At 41.3% G+C, this 26,650-nt stretch overlaps 1 protein-coding gene across 1 annotated transcript in view; it reads right to left on the bottom strand.

Moving 5' to 3' along the window:
* Window positions 1-26,650, bottom strand: part of NOL12 (nucleolar protein 12) — a 489,987-nt gene that overhangs the window by 382,616 nt on the left and 80,721 nt on the right. The window contains exon 2 of the mRNA XM_044073722.1: window positions 16,445-16,550. Within this exon, the coding sequence (XP_043929657.1) occupies window positions 16,445-16,550 (106 nt within the window). The remainder of the gene's footprint in view (window positions 1-16,444; window positions 16,551-26,650) is intronic.

The raw sequence follows: 26,650 nt of genomic DNA, 5'->3' as shown, positions 1-26,650 counted from the left end.
CTGGGAAACTATTCGATGTTCATATCTTCTCTGCAACTATAAGTATCAGTTCCTCTAATAATTTAAACTCCAATTGCAAGAATATCTTTTTTTTTTTTTTACCAGATCTGAAGAATCTTCATCTTCTAACACAGTAATATCTGCTCTGTCAATTCTTACAAAGGAATGATCTTCACTATTAGTCTTATTAATACCATTGTTTTCATTGTGTATTAAAAATTTACAAACATATAATTCTCATCTAGCTGGCTTTGTACATCCACAGCTTGAGCCATGTAGCCACCATCTGTCTTTCTCTTTTTTTTTTTTTTTTTTTTTTATGGCAGTGTTGTTCAATCCTTCCACATTCAGTTTTGATTTCTTCCTTTTCACCTGCCCCTTGCCTTTTTCTACTTTCTCTTTTGGAAAATTATGCCTTTTTCTACTTTCTCTTTTGGAAAATGATGCCTTTTTCTGTAGACTGAATGTTCATAGGTGTGAAACAGGATAATGGCCCTGGAGCTTTTACAAGCCTAACCCACAGGATTATCCTGGCATCGTGCCACCCGACCTTACTTGCCAGTGCCGCTGTCGAGTAGAGCCACTGGAGTGATCCCAGGAATGAATTTTCTATTTCCCATCCATTCATCAAGATATCTCTTGAAGAGGGCCAGTGAGGTGCTCTGTCTGACATGTAAGGGAAGTCTACTCCATAGCATGGGCAGTCTCTGGGTTATGAACCTGTCCCTTCAGCTTGCTCTGTTGATTGTGGTATTGAGGTTGAGGTCTCTGGAGTGTGTGGTGCGGAAGGATTGGGATTTCTTTAGATGCAGCATTTCTAACAGAGCTGGAGCAGATATGGATTTGTAAGTCAAGCAGAGATTGCCTCGAAGTAGGAGATATGAGACAGAGAATAGTTTTTTTTTTTTTTTTTTTTTTTTGAGTCTGTCATAGGCCAAGTGTTTAAGGTCTAGGATCCCTTTTGTGAGGTACTTTTGCAGCCTCTCCAGTTGTTGCAGCTGTCTAGTGCGGTACATGCCAAATGGGGCATTGTACTAGATGACTGGCCTAATGAGGGAAGAGTAGAGGGAGACAATGACGTCTTTCTTCCTGGATGCAAAACCCTTAGTAATGAGATGTGCCACATAGGACTTTCTGACCACAGTGGGAATGTGGTGGTCAAAAGAGATGTTGCTGTCAACCTGTGTTCCCAGATCTCTTATAACTCCTTCTGTGTTCAGTGGACTACCATCGATGTGGTAATTCATGGGAACCAGATTTTTCCCAAAGGGAATGACGACACATTTTTTGGCACTGAGCTTAAGGCCATGGTTCTGACACCAGTCATTGGTCTCAGTGAGCCCTTTCTGTAGGATGTCAGCATCACTTGGGGAATTAATAGCAGCTCCCAACTTGCAATCATATGCAAATTTTGTCAGAGTCACTTCATGTTGGCCTGGACTTCAGAGAAGTAGATAAACAGGAGAGGACTGAGGACTGAACCCTGTGGGACTCCACTCATGACAGGTCGACAGTCCAACTTGGAGTCAGCTACTTTCACACTGTGAGTTCTGTGAGTCAGTTTGCAACCCACCTAGTGATATAGGGGTTGATGCCTCTCAGTGAGTTTTTCTATGATTCCCGAGTGGGGAATGGTATCAAAGGCCTTGGCCAGATCAAGGTAGGCTGTATGAACCACCTTGCCTTCATCCACAGCTCTGGTGACGGATTCAGAAAACTCGACCAGGTTGAGCAGGCATGATCTACCCTTCACAAAACCAAACTGTGTGGGGTCCAGAGTTTGGAGATTCCCTATATCCTTGTTTATTAGGTCCATGATGATGGTTTCCATAGCTTTGCATATCAGACTCGTCAAGCTAATGGGGTGACAGTTTCCACGGTCTGTAGTCGCTCCTCCTTTGTGGAGAGAGAGAGATGACTGTAGCAGTGCACTATTCGGTAGGGACAAAGCCTGAGATGAGGCTGTGACTGAACAGGGCACACAGGTGAGTTGCCAGTTCCCTCTGTAGTTCATGTAGAACACTGCCAGGGATATTGGCACTTCTGATACAAAAATGTTACTTCCTATAATCTGTGTGCTATATAACAAAGCAGTGTCCTTTTTAGTATGTATTATCTTTAGACATTGATCAGTTTCTTTTTCTTCCTTATTTGTTGTGAACTTCTTCCTTTCGTTTCCTTCTGAACACTCCAAATCCTCAAATTGCTGAATACTTGCATCCAGAATTCCAAAGTGTTAGAAGCATCCTCATGTTTCATAAGGGATGAAAGATCTTTACAGACAAAAGACACATCATTTCCTAAACTGGGTGTATTTGCTCTTTGACTATTATTATCTAACCAGTCCAGTCATTAATATATGCAACAGCAGTTCTCCATGCCATGCCAATAGCACAAGTGCAATCGTCATCAGTAGGTCTCTGGTTATTATTATTTAACCCATCTGTCGTTTATGATGGACATCCAGGCTTCACGGTGCAGGGAAAGGCACTCCTCTACCTTCAGAAAAAGGCAGTCAGGCAACTGAGCAGGAGCACTGATAAGGCCTCTCGGTAAAGGGACCTCTGAAGCCTTGGTTCTGCTGACCACCTCTGCCTCATGGTTAAAGTGCATTGTTAGAACTCCACTCTCTATCTCGGGGAGTATCAGGATTTGCAGAACCATAGATTCTTTCCCCCTTTCTGCTTCATAGAGAAGGACATCTGGGGGGTATAGAAATGTATTACTACTGCAGAAAATGGCTATCTTGCTTACTTCTGGTTACTAAGTCTTTAACTTTGGGCCCAAACAGCGGTGAGCTGTCCAATGGGGCATTAATAAACAGCATCTTAAAATGCTTTGTGAATCACACAAGCACATCTAGGCATGTCTCCTCATGGTAATGTCCATGCCTGCTGCTCTTGAAGTGCCTTCTGTAGTGCTAGAGATAAGACATACTAAGGCATATGACAAAGACTGAAGTGTAGCTAACTAAGAGTCCAAGGTTTTCTTGTCTTCTACAGTAAATATATAGCTAGTAGCTAGATATATCTATATACTTGTGTGTATGTATGTATGTATATATATATGTATGTATATATATATATATATATATATATATATATATATATATATATATATATATACACACACATATATGTTCACACACACATAAATATATATATATATATATATATATATATATATATATATATATATACACATATATGTACACACGTGTGGGTATATATATATATGTGAATATACATATATAAATATATATATATATATATATATATATATATATATATATATATTATAGATCTACTTTTGATCGACAGCACATTTTTTGTTTAAAATGTGTACTTTTTGTTATCTTTTCTTCTTTTAAATGAATATAAGTGGGGGGCTTTGCCCCCCCACACCCCCTAACTATATATCAACTCTAGGGTCGCACGACTTTGGGGAGGGGGACAATTCCCTGTTAACTGCCATGAATACTGGTTTTCGATCAAATGTGCTGTCGACCAAAATTAGTTAATCTATATATATATATATATATATATATATATATATATATATATGTGTATATGTATATATATATATATATATATATGTATATATATACACATACACACACACACACACACACACACACACACACACACGTATACACAAACATTACACACACAAATAAATCCAGAGAGAAAAAAGATATGTACTTATAAATACTCAGAAATATACATCTATATATCTACATATTTAGATATCTATATATACATATGCATATAGCTATAATCTACACACACACACACACACACACACACACACACACACGTTAGGGGAAGTATGGGTGATACTCTGCCCACATGGGGGATGCAGGGGAGACTTGATCCCTGCAAAAATTATTTTCTATTTTTATGACTTTTCATGTTACGATTCTCAATATTCAAAAATCGACAAAACATGACTCAGACTGAGTTGTTGGAGAACAGGGAAAGCCCTCCTTTCACATGCTACAGCAGCAGCAGCTCATTCTTCACATTAACATATAAATTACACTTACAAATGTATAAAAGGGGTACACTGCTGCCCCCTTACATAACAACAGTTCATTAAATGCCTTTGCTTTTTCAATTTTTCTTTAATTTTTGTACTTTATTTTTTTACATTGCAAGTACATCACATTAGTGCTAGCAAATACTGATGCCTGTACTGTCAATCAAGAAGCCCCTACCTTAACCTGCAAAAAAAAAAATCAGGGTTTATTCTCATAAGTACTGCCCAGTGGTTTATTGCATCATATTTTTTAATATCTGCATTCCTTAATTTCACCAGAATTAACGCTGCTGTAAGCTTTGAGCTGGAAATGCTGAATTTCCTGTCACTGTATTATTTCCCAAAGGCAATACTAGAGATATGAAAGTATTCAGTTTTGTTTAAAGGCAATCTTCATAACTCATTTTCAGAAAATAGCCCAGGCATGAAATCCACATTTAATGGGAGAAGTGCATCTATAATGCTGTGAGGCATGAATGAGTTAAAAGTTTGCTAATTTAACTATGTATTTATTGCTGAGAATAACTTCCATTACAACTGCTAGTCAGTGAAGGAGAGCAAAACCACAGGCTTCTCACCTCTCTCAAATGGAGTTGAGATTTTTTTTTAATCTCAATGAAAGGTAGCAGTAACACCAAATCTTAGCCAAACAAATTCTAAATGCTATCATGGCCTTCCCAAGGAGAATGATTATCAATAACAAAAACTAAAGTAACCTAAAGCCTGGCATGCATTTGTTTTCTTAAAAAATAAAATAAAAACGATTGGGCAATTTTCCCCCCAAGAAATGACCCCTGATGAAACTGCTAAAAGACAGCAGGTAGAAGAGAATGCCTAAGAATTGCTAATTTATATAACTCTAATAAAAACCAGATCAGCACACTTCCAAAGGCAGCTAGAAATATTTTGTTATTGATTCGGTAAACTCATTCTCTGAACAGTATACCTGTCAATGAAATGCACTAAAACACCAACGATATTAAAGATTCAAAGCATGTGGCAACCTAAACTTACATTAAAATACAGATGTGAACAGGTCTGCTAGTCTACAAATTATAATCCAAACTATACTGCTGTTTAACAGGGGTAGGATTACCATCCCTGGCATCAGAAGGCCAGTTGAGGGGTGAGGAAGATGTAGTGGTCAATGGCCTCTATCTCCCAGGTAGAGCGACTCTGAACTGCTGTTGCTGGAGGCCAGGAGGCTATACTTGTGTGCCCTCATTTACTTGGAAAGCCAGTGGCACAATTATGATGTGCCTGGCCCACCATAATCTAGTACAACCAGCAGCTTGCTGTGTTTAGCATCCTGCTAGAGTATACTGTGTGTAAATGATTAGCTTCAGTAAAGGTAAGCTGTAAAGCCTTCCAAACTACTTATGGTACCCATGTCCTTCCTTGGAGCACTGATAAAGGCTACCATCCTAGAGTAGATGGCAGTTAGCTTTACAGTGTTAAGTAGAAAGGAACACGTCAGATACTGCAGTGTGACCTGGGGTGATAAACTACAGTTACACAAAATATACACAAACTGTCTAACAATACCTAAATAAACCTGTATGCTTCCTACACAATCAACAACAAGCATTCCCTGAACCTGCACCACTTCAGAGCATACCCCAACCTAGCAATTTCTGAAATAATAATGAAAAAAATATTTAGAAGTTCAGTCATCTCACCATGACACCCATTCAAATAACTCAGCAATCCTGTGAAAGATATCAATGTATAGTACGCAAACTGGTGACACACTCAGTTACCTTCCACCTGAACCAATCAAATGATTACACACCTGAAACTAGACAAATGCTTCTTCATTCAAATCATTAGGCAAGGCTTTAACACTCACTAAATCTAGCTAACATTCTACAGCATATCACACAGAACTCATGAGGGTGTGGAATCATAAGAACACCAGCTAACTTAAAGCCAATGTTTAAATAAAAACATCAGAAGACATAATCCATTTCTTGTTGCCTTTACACGCTCCAAGACAGAACTATCTACACTGATATTCCTGCAAGTATAATTTTACTCCCAAAAGCCCGCACTAACCAGAAGTTATGTACTTACCCTAATGACAGCTCATGATCCACAACAGTCCACTTCATCCGTTAGGACTAGCTGCCATAGGCATTAATTAGCTAGGTGTAAGAAAACTTTCCCCAAGTTCAAACTATTTCTCAGCTCCCATAATGTTCCAAGCCTCTCTTTTCCAAATCTCTAGAGTGCCTTAGAACAGCTTGCACCCACATAAATACATACATACATCACACAACCAATCCCAAAAATCCTTCTAGGACTCAAATGTTAAGGGGCAGGGGGAGAACTACTGACTATGTAGGAGTGGACAAACATGGACCATGAAGATCTATCATTACTGTACATCTTTATTTATTTATTTGCAATTTGATTACCGGGGAAGTCCACTGGGCCAAACTAACCCATTTTCAGTGCAGGTCCGGGGAGAAAAAACTCCAAGATGCATTATACAATTTAGATACAAATGATAGTTAATATTAAAGATCTTATGTAGAATAGTTACTCATAAATGCATTCAATATCATGCATAGTTAAATACATTAAGCTTGAATGTAGGGATCACACAGTTTCACTTGAGGAAAACAGATATGGGTTAGGTGTGGAAACAGCTTACATAGAAACCTTTTAAGAAAATGTAAATACCGCTTTACATACACACATCAACAGTAGAATGCTATTTACAAGGTTGGGCTGTGTGAGGGTTGCTGTAGGAGGTGAGAGCTTAGAGAGAAGCCATAGAAATTGTTGAGAGCTTAGATAGACTCCTAGGAAGATAACTATGAGAGTTGTAGAGCTTGTGAACCAGAGCGAGAACCCCCTTGGATTAGGTTGGGTGAAGGCAGGTACATTTTCATTTAGTGGACAGGTGTTTGAATAGTTGGGTTTTATATAAAGTTCACATCTTAAAAAATTCAGTCCATCCACTTCAATCTTCACACAGCATTTCTAACGCTTCCTCTTGAGTTGTATAATTACAGAACACCTTCGTGACTGTAGGCCCAAATGCCCAAAGGCAGACCTAAGCCCTGAGCTCACATCCAGTTTACAGTGTCACAAAATGTATGCAGAGAAGTCCATCTCACATTTGAACAAATACCATTCACATAGTCGTCCTTGAAGAAGGCTTAAGTGGTAGCCACTGCCCCAGTAAAATGTGCCTTAGCCTTGTCAGGCCAATCTCACTTGTATTGCTGGTAACAATATTCAATGCAGTCAGATAGCTAGATAAAGTGACTTTGGACACTTTCTAGTTCAATTTGCTAGTTATGTATGATACAAAAATTGATAATCTTTTTTTCTGACTTCTTTTGTTTTTTTTTCCAGATAAAAATATACCTACCAATGCACATCCAAAAAGATATGTCCCTTTGTTACAGCACTGAGTAAAAAAACACCAGCAAATTAACACACTGAGTAAAAAAAAAAAACACCAGCAGATTAAATGACCGACTCAAATTTGTCTCTGTGGCTACTTTGAAAACCAAAGATCAGTTATCTGCAAAAACACCCTGGCTTTATGAAAAGTCAGTCATAGAACTTTAAAATTAAAAATCTGCAACTTAGAAACCCTATTTATTCAACTCACTTCCACTAATAACAGTTTTTCATCTTATGAATTTTAGGTCTGCGTTAGAAGCTGCTTCAGAAGTCTCAAGACAGGCATAAGACTATGGACCATCCCAGGGGGAGTCACTGGTCATATGAATTTAAGTAAACATACAGTTACTTGAAGGAAGCGAAGGTCTGGGACAGACTTGCTAATTATGGGTCAAAATGTCAAATGAAGAGGTTTCTTTAAAAGGTGAGATCAAAACCGAGGGGAAACCAAGCACTGCATGGCTTTCCAAAAGAAATTAATCAAAACAGGAGACTGGGAGAAAAGCACAGAGGAATCCATGCAGCCATTCCTGAACTATAATAGAAGAACAAGAAGGAAAAAGCTGCAGCATTTGGACTGGTCAGAGACGCAAACAAGTCACATCAGAGCTTACTGCAGTTGATAATATGACTCTTCACTACTGTTAAAACTAAAGGATCACATACATAGCATCAGTAGGCAATGTCTGGGCTTACGTTAAAGAGCTGGCCTGAAAAGGAATGTGTACTGTTAAAAGAAAGCAATGAAGTAATGTCTACCCACAATAAAAGTTTCACTGCCTCCCAACTGAAGGAGTAGGGATACTTTACCCTGCCTGTTGACATACCACAAAACAGCCATGTTTTTGGATTGAATGGCAGCCTCACCTTGAGGGAAAGTGACCTGTCTGTGATCATGTCTTTAGACTATTTGCTTAAACAATGTTCCCACCAACATCACTTCAGAGCAGATGCATCTGTGGTGACTTTCACTAACAGGGAAGGATGGGAAAAGAGACGGACCAGAGCCAGGTTGGGGAAACGAAGCCACCAAGAAAGGTATCTTTACAAGCAAAAGAAGTTTGATCTGGGGTAACTGGGATCTATGCATTCAGACCTCAAAAGTCCACTGCAAGAAGGCTGATGAAAAGGGACCATTAAATCGTTAACTTTATGAATCTTCAAACCTTTATGAATCTTCAAACCTTTAAGCATTGTTCAACATTACTGAAGCAAGGAGTATGCAAACCGGAGAGTGACGATGGAGAATCTGTCCTGAGAAAGACCAGACTTGCAAGACAGACTTGTCCACGTGGCATCCTACAAAAGCCAGTCCTTGTGATGGTTCATCTGGGATTTTCAGTGTTCCACTCCTTGGGGATCACAGTGAACAATCAGAAGAGGGTCTCACTAGCTTTAACCAACAACTCCTGAGTGGAGGATACTATGAGCCAGTCATCTAAATGAGGGAAAATATTTGTTCTCAATAGCCTCTGGTGTGCTACCATTCTGGAAATGAACTTGGTATACACTGGGGGGTGGGGGGTCAGTGGTGAGAACAAATAGCAGCATCCACAATCAAAAGTGATAGGGCCTCACCTCACCTGGAAAAAAGGAAACCTCATGCACTCTTCAACAACTTTATTGTGCAAGCAGTGCTATAAAGAGTCTGGAAGTCCAAAGAGCACAGCTGGTCTTTTTCTTCCAGAGATAGAAAAATGGACTATACTGCAACCATCCAGAACTTTATTCAGGGTATGAATTAATTGGTTTAGGCTGCTGTAATCTAATATCAGCCTGAGGTTCATCTTCTTTAGAACCTAAATGGACTCCATTTGGTCTGGTTGGAGATTTCATTCTGTTCTTTTCCTCTATTCTTGTTACACCCTTCTGACAAGAATTGACATATAGAAGAGCAAACAAGTTCAACTAGGGCTGAGACAGGTACGGACAGTATAGCCTCTGGATATCCATTTGTTCTGTGTGATGATCATCCATGCAGGCAAGTGAAGGGACACTCAACCCCCAAATGCCCCACTGCAGGGCAGTCCCTCAAGGGTTATGCAAATGATCCCCAAACAGAACCTGTGAAACCCCTGTTTTTATTGAATATCTCTGTCTTGCTGGTGGCAACCATTCTGGAAACTACCACATCTGTATTGAACTCTTTCAGAGTGCTGACTGAATTTCTGTTGCTGGCTGTTTCTGAACTATACCTTCCAAGCAATCAGAGTCTGAGACCATGTCTGTTGAGGAATGGAAAACAATAATCAACTGCATTTCTGCTCACTCCTCTCCAACTTTGCTTTGACAGTACCATCAAAAAGGTCATTGACGAAAGTTATCTTGAAGTTGTCAGCAACATAGGTGGTGCCATTTCCCCTGTAGAAACCAGAATAAACACTACTTGTGCTTCAAGAGTAGCAGCTGCCAGAGAGAAAATAACTACTGCAGAAGTGAGGAATGCCTTTCATTACATCTGACTGCGCATCATCTTCTCAGAGCTATGATCTATATCATCCAATATGCTGATGATTCCATTATTATCTCCACTTCCAATAACCCCCAACATCTATTAAAAAATCACACAGGAAGCATTAACCTCTATTGAAACCTGGTTAAATAATGCTGAACTACTATTAAACTCTAATAAAACTAAGCTCCTACTGTTCTCTCCAAAGCCATTTACATATAACTATAAAATGTTGTCACAAAATAAAACCCAAATTGAAATAGTAACCCAAGCTAAACTAAGTGTAATTATTGACAATAAACTCACCTTTGAACAACATATACTAAATGCAGTTTAAAAAAACTCACATCAAACTTGGCAAATTCTACAGACAAACAGTTCATGGATACCTTGACCAAAACAACACTTGCAAAGCACATCGGGAAAGATGCAGAGGCAGTAGCCAACACCTTTAACTCCTTCTTCACCGATACTATCCAATCCCTTGCTAGCCAACTAACCTCCACTGCTCCACCTTCCTCTAAATCTCATGATGCTGCCCACATCTCCTTTAACCTAAACCCTGTCTCTTCCTCCTACATTTGTTCTCTCTTAAAAAAACTGAAACCAACCACCTTGGCGGCTGATCACCTCCCAGCGGAATATTTACAAATAGCATCCAAAGTCATCGCCTACCCCATATCCATCTTGATCAACAGAACTATTACTGAATCCACTATTCCCTCTTCTTGGAAGATTTCTTATATCATCCCTCTACATAAAGGAGGCACTTCTACTGAAATATCTAACTACAGACCAATAGCAATCCTGTCTCCAATAGCGAAAATTATGGAAAGATGTGTTCACAAACAACTCCTTCACTACTTAACCCTTAATCGTCTCTTATCTAACTCCCAACATGGTTTCCGCCCCCACCACAGTACTACTACTGCCCTCCTTTCCTTTATTGACTCCATTAATAACAATCGTAACAACAAACTAATATCCTCCGCCCTCTTTCTCGACCTATCGAAAGCGATCGACATGGTCAATCACCAACTCCTGCTTAATACCTAGAAGTCTATATCTGAGCACCCCTGCACTAAGCTGGTTTAAGGCGTACCTCACGGGTAGGCAACAAGCTGTCCTATGGCAAGACAAACTATCAGACCTGCTCTCAAACACCATCGGTGTTCCTCAGGGCTCTATTCTTGGTCCTCTTCTCTTTTCCATCTTCATAAACAACCTGCACTCAGTCATCCCTAAATCTACCTGCATACAATATGCTGATGACTCTACCCTGATCTGCTCCGCTGTCTCCCTATTAGAACTCCAAACTACTACTCAACTCTGTTTTACGTTAGTTGAGAAATGGTTCACTGACTTGAAACTCCTACTTAACCCAACAAAAACTAAATTACTCCTATTCTTCCCGAGCAATACACCCCTTGGCAATGAACTCCCAAATACTAACAGTATTCCTTTTCAAATTAAATCCATCAATGGAACCATCATAGCCCCTGTTGCCAGTACCAAATTACTAGGTGTTACCATTGACTACAAGTTAAAATTTGACATCCACATTACCCAAACCATCAAATCGGTCAACAAAAAACTTGGATCCATGTACAGAATAAAAAACTTCTTAACCCCCTTGACCAAACTAACGATTGCCCGCACGCATCTCCTCTCCACCTTACTATATGCATCCCCAGTCTTTTCCTTCCTCAATAAACGTGAACTTAACATGCTCTCTCTTGCTTATAACCATATTGCTAGGTTTATAACAGGTTCCCCATACCGCACCCACCACTGCCTTAACCTCAGGAAACTTGGTTGGTTGGAACTACCCAATCTTCTTAAATTTAATCAACTAACCGAAGCCTTTAAAATTATCCACTATCCCGACAGAACTCCCTCACTGTGTAGTATTTTGACCCCCTACTCCAACCTTAACTCTCTTAGATCTGCTAATACCGTCCAGATATTAACAACTAAAGCTAAGAACTCAGGCGGTGATGCCCTGTACGCCAACTCCATTGGAAAGCCCTGGAACTCCCTACCTAACACCCTTAGACTCATGACCTCACATCAACAGTTCAAAAACAACCTCAAAAGCCATCTTAAGCTACAATGGCTATGCCCATGCACAGAACCCGACTAACTTATCTAATTTCCTGTACTAATAACTCGCCCTGATTAGCTAGTTCCTCGACCATTATTCTCACGGTGTTTATCCTATAACACTAATTTGTTTAAAATGCAGCTTTGCTACTTGTGCTTATATTATGTCTCTGTTATTTCCTATTCTTATATTGTAAATGTAACTTGCTCTCCATGTATTGCTTTTATGTTGGAGCTTTTCTCCCCGGGCCTCTACTGAAAAGGGATATGTATCCAGTTGGACTAGCCCGGTCAACAAATGTAAAATAAAATAAAATAAAATAAAATAAATAAATAAATAAATAAATATTCTTCTACTTCCTTCCCTCCTCTATGGGGCCCCCTATACTCACTAACATCCATAGATCCTTTAAGAATAAACTCAAGCTTGCTATTATAAAATTGCCAAATTTGTGACTGGTTTACCCAAGCATGCTCACTACTGTTATACCCTCAATAAGCTAAACTGGTTAGAATTCCCCCACTACCTGAATTACGTTCAACTATCCTTCACTCACAAACTAATCTATAAACCTGACAACTGCCCCGCCTTAAAGTCTGTCTTACAGCCTTGCATCCCACCCAGAAATCTCTGCTCAACCAACAAACTACTTTTAAAATTACACAGACCTACTGAAAGAGCCAGACAGAGCTTCTACTCGTATGACACAGTTAAACTTTGGAATGCCCTATCTCCTGATATCTTTGCTTTTGAATCACTTAAGTCCTTCAAACTCAATCTGAAAAAAAAAAACTAAACTCTCATATTGGCCCGTGTTCCTGAATTAATCTATGATGTTTAATATGTCTCCATCCAACTCCCCCTCTCCTCCCTCTTTACACCTGTTCTCCCCCTCTCCTCCCTCTTTACACCTGTTCTGTTAACGGTCATCGGCAAGTGTTCTCTACCCTATCTTTCCATAACTCCTATAATAACTATATATTGTCACTCTGCAGTTATTCTATTGTCCATCTTTCCATAACTTCACCTTGAGCTTCTCCCTATCCTCCATCACATCCTTCTTTCGTACACAACCCATCTGTCTACACCTTTGCCAAACACTCCATATTTTCTGTCTTATACAACTGCCCAATTATAATCTCTTCCTAACACACCATATATTACCTTCTTACCCCTCATTCCTCTCACTTCCCTAACATCTTTACTACTTTTTTACTTTCTTCTGCTCCCACTAACACCCTATACTTATAGTCCACATACTGTATCCCTCAACTTCTCTGTCTGCAAATGTTCACACAAAATAAATTGATTCTTTCCTGACTAATGCAGTATAATGTAATACAAGGGTTGGGAGGGTGGCTTAATGGTTAAGGTGTTTGTCTTACACACATGAGGTGCAGGGTTTGAGTCTCACAAGGGATAAGTGGCTAGGCTTAAAATGGCTCGTAAGGGCATTTAGCCTAGTACTAATCTATGAACCTATGAACATATGATGGATGCTTTCAAGGAAAAGGACAGGAAAAATTAAAATCAAACAACCCTTGATGGTTGTTTAAATGATGATCCTATCCAATTAATCCTATTAATTAATCCAATTAAAATGGCTCGTAAGGGCATTTAGCCTAGTACTAATCTATGAACCTATGAACATATGATGGATGCTTTCAAGGAAAAGGACAGGAAAAATTAAAATCAAACAACCCTTGATGGTTGTTTAAATGATGATCCTATCCAATTAATCCTCAGCCCAGTGATGAGGTATGAATGGGCCGAGTGACAATCGGCACAGACACATGGGTCAAAATAGACAAAGAAAACTGCAAGAAGCATACATTTAATTAGCCAAGTCACAATGAAAACAGACCATATGGGATACACAGCTAAGCACCCTGACTGAAAAGGTTGTGGACAAATGAAAACATTTTCTGAAATAATCCACTGTCCTTGACTCCTTTTTAAGAGGATGGATCCATCGATTCTTCTCTCTAGGTTCTCTCTTTAGGGCTACACCCATAACTATGGAGTTAGGCAGTGTAATCCTCGTCCAACATTCCGAGACCTTGGGCAGCTGAGGACCTTGTCTAATCTTCTTGGAACAAGAGCTACAACACTGGGCTCCCGCCAAGTCCTCTGCACTACAAGCTCAGCCATCTTCTACACAAAAGAAACTACCCAAGAGGGACCAGGAGGCATGCAGAAAGCTTTATGAAGGATTTCTGCTAGTGGAGAAGCAAAATCTACTGGCCAAACTCCAATTTTTTTCATTAAGTTCAGTAGGGACAATGGGGAATGTTTTCTATTGTCTGTATTTATATCCACAGAGAAATACTCTAATGGGGTGACTACATGCTTCCTCTTGAACTTTGCCTTCTTCAGTACACTTGCAGAGGAACTACTGGAGGACAAACAGGAATGTGGCCCAGATAACATGGCACCTATCCACTGCTGGCTTTCCACTCCTCTGCAAAAGTCACAGGGGGTAAGGACCCAGATCCAAAGGTGCTAAGGCTATGCTCAATGCCAATGCAAGACCTATGGACTGTTCAGTCAACAACTGGTGTTTCACTGATGCTCTATAGACCTGCACTGACATGAGACATCAAGGTGCCATGTGCCGATAAGTCTGTAAGTGATGAAGACACTGATGTCAAAGAAATCTCCAGAATCTGTGCAAAGTTGCCCTTAATATTGGCATCAAGACATCTGAATTCAGTACCTAGGATTCAAACGCCAATGAAGTTGACACTCAAAATGACCCCAGTGCCAACAGAGCCATTACTGGCACTGTCAGTATTGAAACCTCTGTCCAAAATACTCAGAGCTGAACACATCAGAACCAATGTTACAGCCATTGACAGGTCCGCTACTGCCAAAGGGATCAGCAAACCTGATCTCAACAATGGAAACTGCAATGGGTGCATCAGTCTCTAGTCTACCAGTGCCAAGCAGGGGTTGTGAGAGAGAAAGTAGGAACAAAGTTCTTTCTTACCACCATAGAAGGAAAAGAAAACATCCATCTTTGTCTGGGCCTTAGCTACTGCCCTCATCACCTCCCAATTCAAGCTCACCAAAACAGAGGGACTACAAAGGGAAAAAGACGTCATCATCACCTTCAAGTCAGAGTAAAACCTGAAGGGGAAAATTTTTTTTTAAAGGTTTAGATAAAGAAGCAGCACTACTAAGCCACTTTTCTAGAGGTATGCAGAAACCTTATTTGAAAAACACCTGTGCCCCAGAACTTTCTTAACCTGAATTCCCTGAACACCTTTAGTACTCATCAGTAAATCAGTGTCAAGCCTATACTGTTTGTAAGGGATAGCGGGGGTCTCTGGAGGAAAAGCTGGATGGTGCTTCTGCAGCTTCTTTAGTTTATTTTTCTTCTCAACTTTAACCACATCTGAAAATGCTTCCCAAGGGAGTAACCTCTTCAAAGCTAAAATATTGGTTCAAAACCTACACATTTTATACTCTTCTTGTAAACAAGGACCTAAACACGCTAAGTGCCCAAGGAAGGCTTTTAATGTTACACTTTTCACATTTTAAAACCCCCACCGCTAGTCCATCTTGCCACTAAAAGCAGAGAGCAAATGTAAACACAACTGACCAAAAGTCAATAACAGGCACTAAAGTAATTAAAAATGTGGAAAGCAGACCAAAAGAACAAGAGGGAAAAATCACAAGCACCAACTGTAATACAAAATGGCAGTTCTAACTGCCACAACAGCACAGGAAGCGAAGGAAATTTTTTAATAGAAAGTTGCACAAAAAATAAAATCTGACCTGTAGAACAAGAAAGACAGTTTAGGACCAACCAAATACTGCCAAAACACCACCATTAAAAAAAAAGCCTAGGAACATTTTCTCCAATGTCAGTTGGTCATGAAGCAAGAAATATTTGAGGAAGAAACAAAGCAGGGAGCATTAGGAAAAGACGGAGAAGTTTGATACTCATCAGATGCCAAGCTGAGTGGTGCATGTGACAGACAGCTCTAATGGTTGAAGTGGGCAGATTAAATAATATTAGACTGAGGGTTACAATTTTCCCTCTCTTCATATCGAAGGCAGAAGCTCCTGCAAGAAAACAGACCAATCAAACAGGTTACTACAAGAACAGATTGCATTACTGAGAACTAAACGTATACATGGTTTTAAAATGAAAGGTACCTGGATGGCTCCTGCACTGCTATGATATAAAGCCACCAGAGAACACCAACAATTAGGAAAAGTGGATAACAGAATCCACTACTTAGCTTCATCTTACCTTATCTTACAAGTTACAGATGACAGCTACTAGTCAACATTTTATCATAAAATGGGTTTTCCCGGTGTGAAAAGCAGCTTATTCATATATATATATATATATATATATATATATATATATATATATATATATACACACACACACACACACACATTTTTTTTCAACTTACCTCCTCCTTCATCTTCTTCTCTTCCTCCTTGAGCTTCATTTTGATTTCTTCTAAAGCTGCTTTCCTTCTTTCAACCTTTCTCTTGTGAAAACCAGTTAGAAACTCTCTGCAAAGAGGAAAAGAGATAAAAAAATATAGCAGAAAGTTTTCAGATAGTAGGCTGCTGGACTGGAGCAAAAACTTCCATTAAGGGGTTACATTGCGTTAAGTGCAATGTGCAGCACCCTCCAAGACTAAGGTACTACAAAAGGTACACATTCTAATTCAAAGGTATATATTATAATTGGCTGATAAATGTATTTGTGCATGATTTATTAACCTGTTTCTAAACTAAGTTATGGCACTGTGATGTGTAACTGTTGAAGCACTCTCAAACTGTAGCAGTAGCATCTATTCTCCTGCTTTATCCACACTATCCTCAGATTTGTATCTTTTACACCCTCCTATCTCCTCATTACTTCCTTTGACCCATCTTTGTCTCCTACTAGCTTCATCCTCTCTTTTTTTCTCTCTCTCTTCAGATTACACTCAAGCAAATCTGCAGTCTGCGGGTACCACTCCACCCATACAGTATAAGAAGGAATCAGTACTGCAAACTACACAAGGATACACATTTTGAGCCTCAAGAGCAGGGTCAGTCCACCCAGGCATTCTACTTGTATGTTTTGTGAGAGTGAAGCTATTACATTAGCAGTACTTCTTAGCAGTTCTCAGATTGCTAATAAAACTGACTGTTGTAGCCTTGTGCCACCCCCCAGCTAGTACAGTAATCCTAACTGTCCAAATAGACAGTATACATTTAATTCAGATCCCTGTGACTAAATTAACCATCAAGCAGCCCTCTCAGTGCTTTCTGCCTTAGTTTGTATCACTTGTAGGCCCACCTGTTTATTTACATCTCTATTCATTCCCCTTCATTGCTAATGTATCTCCCTACTCTAATCTGTGCACAAACTGGTTACTAATCAGCAAGTCAACGTGAAAACACACGCTCAACCTTAATAAACTTTGCTGTCTCTTCTCTCCTTCACTTTACAGGTAGTTTGTATTACTACTTACCCCCGCTGAGGCCTTCACTGATTTCCACGGATTGTCTCTCTGGTTTCTTTGCATTCCACCTGGTTTACACCCCTTGTGCCATCTCCCTACCCCAATACTAAGTCTATATTAGAATCCTGCTGAGTATGGAGCCATCTTTAAATTTCTAGTCTCCCACCAGGACAAAAGTGCTCTTCAGCAATTGCATTCTGCTTGCAGGTAAGCCATTAGACCTCAAGAATTTGTTTAAAGTGTTCAGATATGTAAAGTAATACTTACTTTTTCTCTTGTCTTGGTGGGCTCTGCCCCTCTCCATTCGCCCTCACCAATGCTCGGGATCTCTCAGCTCCCCTGCCCTGCCCCCTATTCCCTCCCGCCCCCACTACCTCTACATTTACAGTAATCACAGCCATACCCACAGCTCACCCTCACATCACCTCCACCAATCACAGCTCCTCAAGTCATATCACATTATACCACACCAACTTGCTTCACACCAAATACTCCCAATCACTCTCATTCCCACTAGGCATTTTTTACATCACCCACACTACTTCCCCTACATATAGTGCAACCCTATAATTCCTATTCAGACCTCCCACCTAGAACCCACTTAAACATTATAACCATGACTATCACACAACTAAGTCTAGTCTGTCTTCTCATAATTCTTTACACCACCACAAGTTATCACTAGCAATACCTCTAAACTTAGTAGCACAACACTACATTATGCACTCTCATATACAGACACCACACATTATAATAATATCTGCCCACAATAGTTCAAGAACTACATAATGGACCAATTCAGAGGTAAACACATATGCGCTCATTCCTACTCCAAAAATACACAATACTTTCTCACACTCCTCACCAAACTCCAACATCTGTATCACCATTTTAACACCAGGCTCACCATAAGTGGGGATATCCACCCCAACCCAGGCCCAAATCCATCCTGTCCAACACAAACTGCTCCAACACAAATGTCAAAACACAACACCCCCACTTTCTTCATCCCTGGGTAAATCAACAACAGCAGCAAAACCAACCATCTTTTAATGCTAAATATTAATATTAGAAGTATCAAAAATAAAATATCTGAACTCCAGGCCACAATAGTACACTACTCCCCAGACATAGCTGCTTTAACAGAAACCTGGCTAAATAAAAACATAGCTAACTCAGAAGTTCTCCCTAACAGCTACGATATCATTAGACAAGACAGACCACTTTGTAAAGGGGGTGGAACTGCCTTACTGTACAAGTCCAACTTAACTGTCCATCAATTACCAAACTCCTACCCTTCCCCCAATAATTGGGACATACTTATCTCTCATCTTCACCCTAAAAAGGTCATCACCACAATTGTGATCTATATTCCACCTGGTAATACACATGCTAGCCTTGAAGAAGTCTTATCCTGGTGTTCTTCCACATACTCACAAGAAACCCTTACTCTGGGGGACTTCAACCTAGATTGGTTTCCTGTATATCAGATCCACCAAGTAATCTAATAACTTTCCATGGCTACCAGCAGCTAGTCCAAATTCCAACTAGATGTGATAAAAAAATCTAAAAGGGAATCCATCCTTGACTGGGTCTTAACTAACAACCCTACACTGTGCCCTCACACAGGCAGTCTCCCAGACACCTTAAGTGACCACAACATAATATACTTTATACGTAGTAGAACAAGCATATGCAAAACCACTAACTATATATCCACTAGAAACACAAAAAAAATTCTCTCCTGAGGTCCTCAACACTTTACTCTGTAACTGTTACTGGACCCCCCCCCCTAAAAACGCTCCCACTTGACCAGGCTATAGCATATTTCAACAAAATATTTCTACAACACCTAGACACTGTCGCTCCATTGCGCAAAATCAAGGTTAGAACCTCTACAAACCCCTGGCTCAGTAAAGAAACCAAACAAATCCTGCAGTCCAGAAACACTGCCTGGCTTACACAAAGCCTAACTAAGTACCAAGAACTGTGCAACCGTGTAAAAAAATGCATTAGGCTGGACAAAAAGTCCTACTGCACAACATTACAAACTAAACACCAACACAACCCCCAAAAATTTTGGAAAAATGTAAACCAGCTACTAAAATCCACTCAAAAGGCTACCCCTAAACCAACCACCCCTGACACTAAAATTCCCATCGAAACACAATCCAACACCCACTTTGTGAACTCAATTCTATCCTTAGAATCACAGGACAGTTCCTTCCTCACTACCCCCCCCCCCAACACAAATAACACTAATACAAGCTTTACCCTCAAAACAGTTTCCACCACTTCAATCAAAAGCATGTTCTCCAAACTAAAAACCTCATCAACAGCAGCCGACCTACTCCCCAGCTATTTCTTGAAACTCACAGCAGATGCTATTGCTATCCCAGTCTCTACTCTCAAACAGATCAATTGTTGAAAACTATGTGCCTAAACTCTGGAAAATATCCTATGTTACACCCATACATAAAGGTGAGACCTCCACTGAACTTAACTACAGACCCATTGCTTTACTCTCCCCCCTGGCCAAAATCCTAGAAAAATGCATCCATACCCAGATGCTAAACTATCTCCTAGACAGCAACATCCTGTTACCTACTCAGCATGGTTTCAGACCTGCCCATAGTACCACTACAGCCCTCCTCTGCTTCACAGACACAGTAAACAGTCTCACAAATTAAGGCCTACAGGTGTCAACTCTTTTTTTGGATATGTCCAAAGCATTTGACACAGTCTCACACCAAATCCTGCTAAACAAACAAAACAAATATCACCTATCAAATTCCACTCTTACCTGGTTCCAAAGCTACTTAACTGACAGGTACCAAGCTGTGAAATGGGAAAATTCTCTCTCTCCTCAGCTGCCCACAACTATAGGAGTCCCACAGGGTTCTATCTTAGGACCACTACTATTCACAGTCTTCACAAATTACCTCCATACCTCCACACAGCATGCATCTATCATTCAGTATGCAGATGACACTACCTTAATCTGTGCTGCACAAAAAAACAATCCCACCCCTCCTGCAAACAACTCAACTAGCATTCTCAGATGTTGAAAACTACCTTACCAAAGCACAACTTATCCTCAATCCAAAGAAAACTCAGCTTATGATTATAACCAGTTCTAACAAAAACACTGATAACTGTCAATTCACTATCTACTCCACAAATGCTACTCCAATCGCTCCAGTGGCACAGGCTAAGCGATTGGAAATAACCATAGACTCCCACCTAACCATTAAAAAAGTACATGCCAAACTGGGATCACTCTACTGTATCAAACCATTTCTTACCAACAACACAAGATCAGCCATTGCTCGCTCCAAACTTCTATCCACCCTACTCTATGCATCTCCCATTCTGAATAATCTCAACAAAAAGTACAGTTTTGTACCTACCATAAATGTAAATGTTCGAGTGCTAATACAGCTGCAGTCATAACAGATGGGTTCTCCTGCCGTCAGGCAGATCCTCGGTCGGCCGAATTCCAAAGTCTAGGTCCGGCGTCGGATGTCGTCGCTTCTTCCCTGACGTCAGTGCGACAGGGGTATAAAAGAACCAGCCGACGCCATTTTCTTCAGTTTTTCTTGCCCCAGATGTCAGGTGCCCCCAGAAGGAAGGCAAAACATAAATTTATGTAATAATGCAATGCAATATAATAAAAAAACAGTAGTTGCAAGCAAATACACCATAAAAGAATACTCCCATGAGGTTGTATGAGGGGGTGTTAGCCATTAGGCCTGTCCCAAGAGGGGAAGGAGGGAGGGAAACCTGGACTGCAGCTGTATTAGCACTCGAACATCTACATTTATGGTAGGTACAAAACTGTACTATGTTCATCGTGCATACAGCTGCAGTCATAACAGATGGGTAAAATCCCAAAGCTAATAAAGGGTGGCAGGCACTAAGTGGAACTAGGAGGAGCCAGGATGCCCTGCAAGACTGCAGTGGCAAAGCCCGCTCTAGATTTGGAGTATAAAGGTAGGTGATAGTGCTTGGAGAAAGTATGTACAGAACTCCAAGTGGCTGCTTCCAAAATATCTTTGGTAGGAACCCCCCTGAGGAAAGCTGCAGAGGTAGCTGTGGCCCTTGTGGAGTGAGATCTGATTCCTGTAGGTACAGGTTTACCATGAAAAGAGTAACAAAAGCGTATGCAGTGGGCTATCCATTTTGAGATTGTCTGTTTGGAAATAGGCTTCCCTTGAGCACCTGTAGCATAGGATACAAAGAGTTGCTCTGATTTTCTGAAAGGCTTTGTTCTGTCCAAATAATAACGGAGCTGTCTGTGAATGTCCAAGGAATGTAGTAGCCACTCCCCTTTGTTTTGTGGATTAGGGTAAAAGGTAGGTAAGTGGATAGCCTGATTCAACGCTACCCTGGATACTACCTTTGGCATAAAGGAAGGGTTGGTTCGTAAGGAAATTCTGTCCTGATGGAAGATGATGAAAGGCTGCACAGCCATGAGGGCTTGTAGTTCCGAAACCCTGCGTGCTGAGGTGATAGCCAGAAGGAAGGCTGTTTTCCATGACAAATATTGCAGTTCTGTTGAAGCAGCTGGCTCAAAAAAAGGTAGGGTCAGTTTTTCTAGAATGAAATTGAGGTCCCAAGCAGGTACTGGCTGCTTCCTTGGGGGTTTTATATTCTTAGCCCCTCTGAGGAACTGTCTTAAGAGAGAGTGAGAGAATAAAGGAGGATCAGTGTTGTACTCTGCAGAAATGGCTGAGGCATGGATTTTGACGGAGGAGAATGAAAGTCCACTGCTTAGCATCTCAGCTAGGTACTGTAATATTTGAGGTAAATTCAGTATTCCAGGATTCTGACCCTTTTTCTGATTCCAGGCACAAAACCGTTTCCATTTTGCGGAGTAGGCTTTTCTAGTAGAAGGCCTTCTGGCTTCCAAAATGACATCCTGCACCTCCTTGGAGAGTAGGGTCTGTTGTGAATTTAAGGAATCCTCCATGCGGCTAGATTGAGTGTTTTCAGCTGACTGTGAAGAGTTTTGAAGTTGTGCTGAGTCAGTAGGAGAGGCATTAGAGGCAGGATCCATGGTGGGGAATGCGTCAGGCTCCTCAGGAGAGGGTACCAGTGTTGTCTTGGCCAGTCTGGAGCAATGAGAATCATCCTTGGTCTGTCCGCTCTGGCTTTTAATAGAACTCTGGGCAGCAGAGGTAGAGGTGGAAAGGCATAAACTGTCATTGTTGTCCAAATGAAAGAGAGTGCGTCCACTTTCCAGGCCTGTGGATGAATGGTCCTTGAGCAGAATTTTGTCAAGTGGTAATTTCTGTGGGTGGCAAAGAGATCTATGTCTGGCCTTCCCCATGCTTGAATTATCTTTGTAAAAACTTGAGGATGCAGCTTCCATTCGTGTGGATCTGTCATATTTCTGCTCAGGTTGTCTGCCAGCGTGTTTTCCTTGCCTGGCAGGAACTGTGCTTGAAGTTGGATTTGTAATTCCAGAGCCATGTTCCAAAGAGACATGGCTAGCCTGCATAGGGGATATGAATGGGTTCCTCCCTGTTTATTTATGTACCACATCACTGTGGTGTTGTCTGTCCTTATCAATAGCTGGCCTGGATGCAGTAGGTCTTTGAAAGCCATAATAGCATTTATTACTGCTAGCATTTCTTTTTGGTTGATGTGTAGGTGCTTTTCTTTTTGTGACCATTTGCCCTGAATGCACCGATCTGTCATGTGCACCCCCCAAGTGTAGTCCGAGGCGTCTGTTGTGATGACTTGATTTGCTTGAGGCTTGCAGAATGGGAGACCTATGTTTCTTTGGCATGCTTGAGCCCACCACAGAAATTCCTTTTGAAGGCATGGAATCAGTGGTATAATTGTTTCCAAACTGTGGCTGTGTTGAGACCATAAGTTTTTTAGGTACCATTGAAGTTTGCTCATATGCAGCTTTGCACATTGGATTAGCAGGATGCAAGATGCCATGAATCCAAGAGCCTGCAGGATTTTCCTTGCAGTCAGCCTGGTGAAGGTTGCCAGTTTTCTGAAGTACTGAGTTAGTTGCCCTTGTTTCTCTGGCGTGAGGTAGGCCATCTGGGTGTTTGTATCCAAGCTGGCACCCAGGAAAATTATTGTTTGAGAGGGTATTAGTCTTGATTTCGTTTTGTTGACTGTGTATCCCAGAGAATTCAACAACATTATTATAAATGCCAGGTGTTTCAGAAGAATGTGTTTGCTGTCCGCTTGGATCAGGCAGTCGTCCAAATATGGGTATATTTGTATCCCTTGAAGTCTGCGGAAGGCAATCACTGATGCCAGGCATTTCGTGAACACTCTGGGCGCAGTAGATAAGCCAAAGGGCAATGCAGAGAATTGATAGTGGGTTGAACCTGCAAGAAATCTGAGGTATCTTCTGCAATCTTGTCTGATTGGGACATGCAGGTATGCCTCCTTGAGGTCCAATGTTACCAGCCAAGACTCCTTGCTCAGCATGGGAACAAGCTGCTGTAATGTGAGCATTTTGAATTTTGGTACGAGTAAGTATGTGTTTAGGATGGATAGGTCCAAAATAGGTCTCCAATCTTTGCCCTTCCTTGGTACCAGGAATAGTCTGGAATAAAAACCTTGACCCTGTTCTTGTGCAGGTACCTCTTGAATAGCTTTTCATGTCCATGAGATCTGAAATTTGTTTTTGTGCCTCTGCCCTTTGATTGTGTGGCAGGTTTGGCATGCCTCTCATTTTTGGAAGGGTGTGAAAGTGGAATCTGTAGCCTCTGTCTATAATGTCCAGGATCCATTTGTCTTTTGTGACAATATGCCAATTTTTCGAAAATAATGCCAGTTTACCGCCTAAAGGTGCTGCCATTTGAGTCTTGCTTGGCATGCAAAGGGGAAAGTCATTGGTTCTGCTTTCTGAATGGCTGTGAACTATCCTCACCACCTCTTGGTGTAGGTGCTTGCCATTGTCTGCCTCTAAATGATCCTTGAGATTGCCCTCTACCCCTCGAGCCTGTATCTACCTCTTTGAGGTCTGTCCGTGGCTGGAAAGAACCAATTTTTTGAAGGCCAATTTCTACTGAAACGTGGAGGCTGTACCTGTAGGAAATCTTACACTGTTTGCATTGATTTTGCCTTTTCCTCCATTTTCTTTAATACCTCCTCAGCTTTTACACCAAACAATACATCTTTTTGAAGAGGTGCATCTAGTAATTTAGCTTTGACATGATCTGGCAAAGTTTGCTCTTTGAGCCAAGCATGTCTACGTATGACTGATCCTGTAACAGCAGCTCAACATGAGGCCTCTAAAGCATCAAAACCACATTGCAAGGTATGTTTACCCACTTGCTCTGCACTATGCAACAAATCCTGCAACTCCTTCAAGTCTGGTTGTTCAGGTTGTGACATTTTGCTTTTCAACTGAGATAACAAAAACTGTTGATACTTTAACATATGGAACTGACAGTTTAATGCCCTCATGGTTAAGGTGGCCCGCGTGTATACCTTTTTCCCCCACCTTTCTAAAGCCCTGGAATCTCTCTGTGAAGGTAAAGGATTTTTGGCAGTGGAGGCCTTAATTCCCTTGGGACCCTGTGAAATAGTTTCTGGGTCAGCCGCATGGCTTTTGTATAGGAATTAGTGTGAATCAGGAACCCGGTAATACCTGTCAGGCTTGACTGGAGCTGGAGGTAAAGAATCTGGGTTAAGGCTGGCCTCTGAATACACATCATCTAGAATATCCAAGACAGGAGGTATAGCCAGAGGCCTGTGCTAAGGGAGCAAGAGGAAATCCCTGAGCCTTTTCTTGGAGTCTGAGTACTCTTGGCCTTCCCAGTGGAAATGTTCCCTCAAAGTATGCAAGGTTTCCAACCAAAGGAGTAATCCTCAGGGGGGAGACAGAGGGAATGGATTCCTCTGCATCAGAATCTTCAAAAGGGGAGTATGAATGTTCCTGGTCCTCAGAATGTTCTGAAGTAATGGAGGCCTGGTCCGAGGAAGGATATTCTTCCTCCACTCTGGGCCTTTTGTCCGGGGGGGGGGTTGAGAACCCCTGATAAGAGTAATCAAATCCTCAGCCATTTTGAGCATCTGTTTTTTAGGCATGGGGCCTTGAGAGGGGCTCTGTGGAGCTTGTCCTTTAGTATGCATGGCTTAGATTTAGTGAAAGCCTTAATGGAAAAAGAAGAAGAAGGCCTGAAAACACCTTGAGAGGTGGCAGGCCTGTCTAAGCTCTGAGTTTCCCCGCCAAAAGTGGCTTCGGTATCTGTAGTCGGGGTGTGGGCCGAAGAACCTGCGACTTTGAGCACGGACGACACCGCTAATGAAGTGTCATCGGTAGTCAGGGGCTGCGTAGGCGCCTCACTGAGAACCGGAGCACTTGTAGTCGGCTTTAGCGTGGTGTCGGTAGAAGTCGCGGACCTCGTATGTCGGTCCTTGTCTTTGCGTCTTTTACTCAAAACTGGAGTCTGAGTATCCGACGACATAATGTAATTAAATTTTTTGCCAAAATAGTGTTGGGCGAACTCCGCCCGAAGCTTAATAGTGCGTCTGTTGAATGTAGCACAAAAACGACAGGCCGAGACATCGTGGTCTGGGCCTAAGCAAGGAATGCAGAGGGAATGGAAATCCTTATGCGGTATTTGCTTCCCACATGAAATGCAATTATTAACTTTGTCTGACATCTGTCTGAGGCAAGAAAAGTTTCCCCAACGGGGTATTTAGCTTTCAAGAAGTCTTCGGTTGAAAAATATTCGTAATCTCAGGAGCTGGCTGACCGGCACTTGCGAACTGCTTCTGCTTCAGGCACAGCGCGGCAAGAAAGACTGAAGAAAATGGCGTCGGCTGGTTCTTTTATACCCCTGTCGCACTGACGTCAGGGAAGAAGCGACGACATCCGACGCCGGACCTAGACTTTGGAATTCGGCCGACTGAGGACCCGCCTGATGGCAGGAGAACCCATCTGTTATGACTGCAGCTGTATGCACGATGAACATCTGAACTAAGCAAAATGGAAGCCTGCTAGAACAGAATTGCCCGCTTTGCTGCAAATTGCTCATATACAGCTCATCACTGTACTGCTCTGAGACAGCTCCACTGGCTTGAACTGCCCAACCTCCTAACCTACAATCGGCTCTGCCTCTGTCATTCTATCTATTACCTCATAACAGTGTTTTTTCCTTTTTTTTTTCCCCC

The sequence above is a fragment of the Protopterus annectens genome, chromosome 1.part0 (assembly GCF_019279795.1).
Source record: "Protopterus annectens isolate FY-2018-M chromosome 1.part0, PAN1.0, whole genome shotgun sequence".
In the NCBI taxonomy this organism is placed as follows: Eukaryota; Metazoa; Chordata; order Ceratodontiformes; family Protopteridae; genus Protopterus; species Protopterus annectens.
This window is presented reverse-complemented; position numbering and strand designations above follow the sequence as displayed.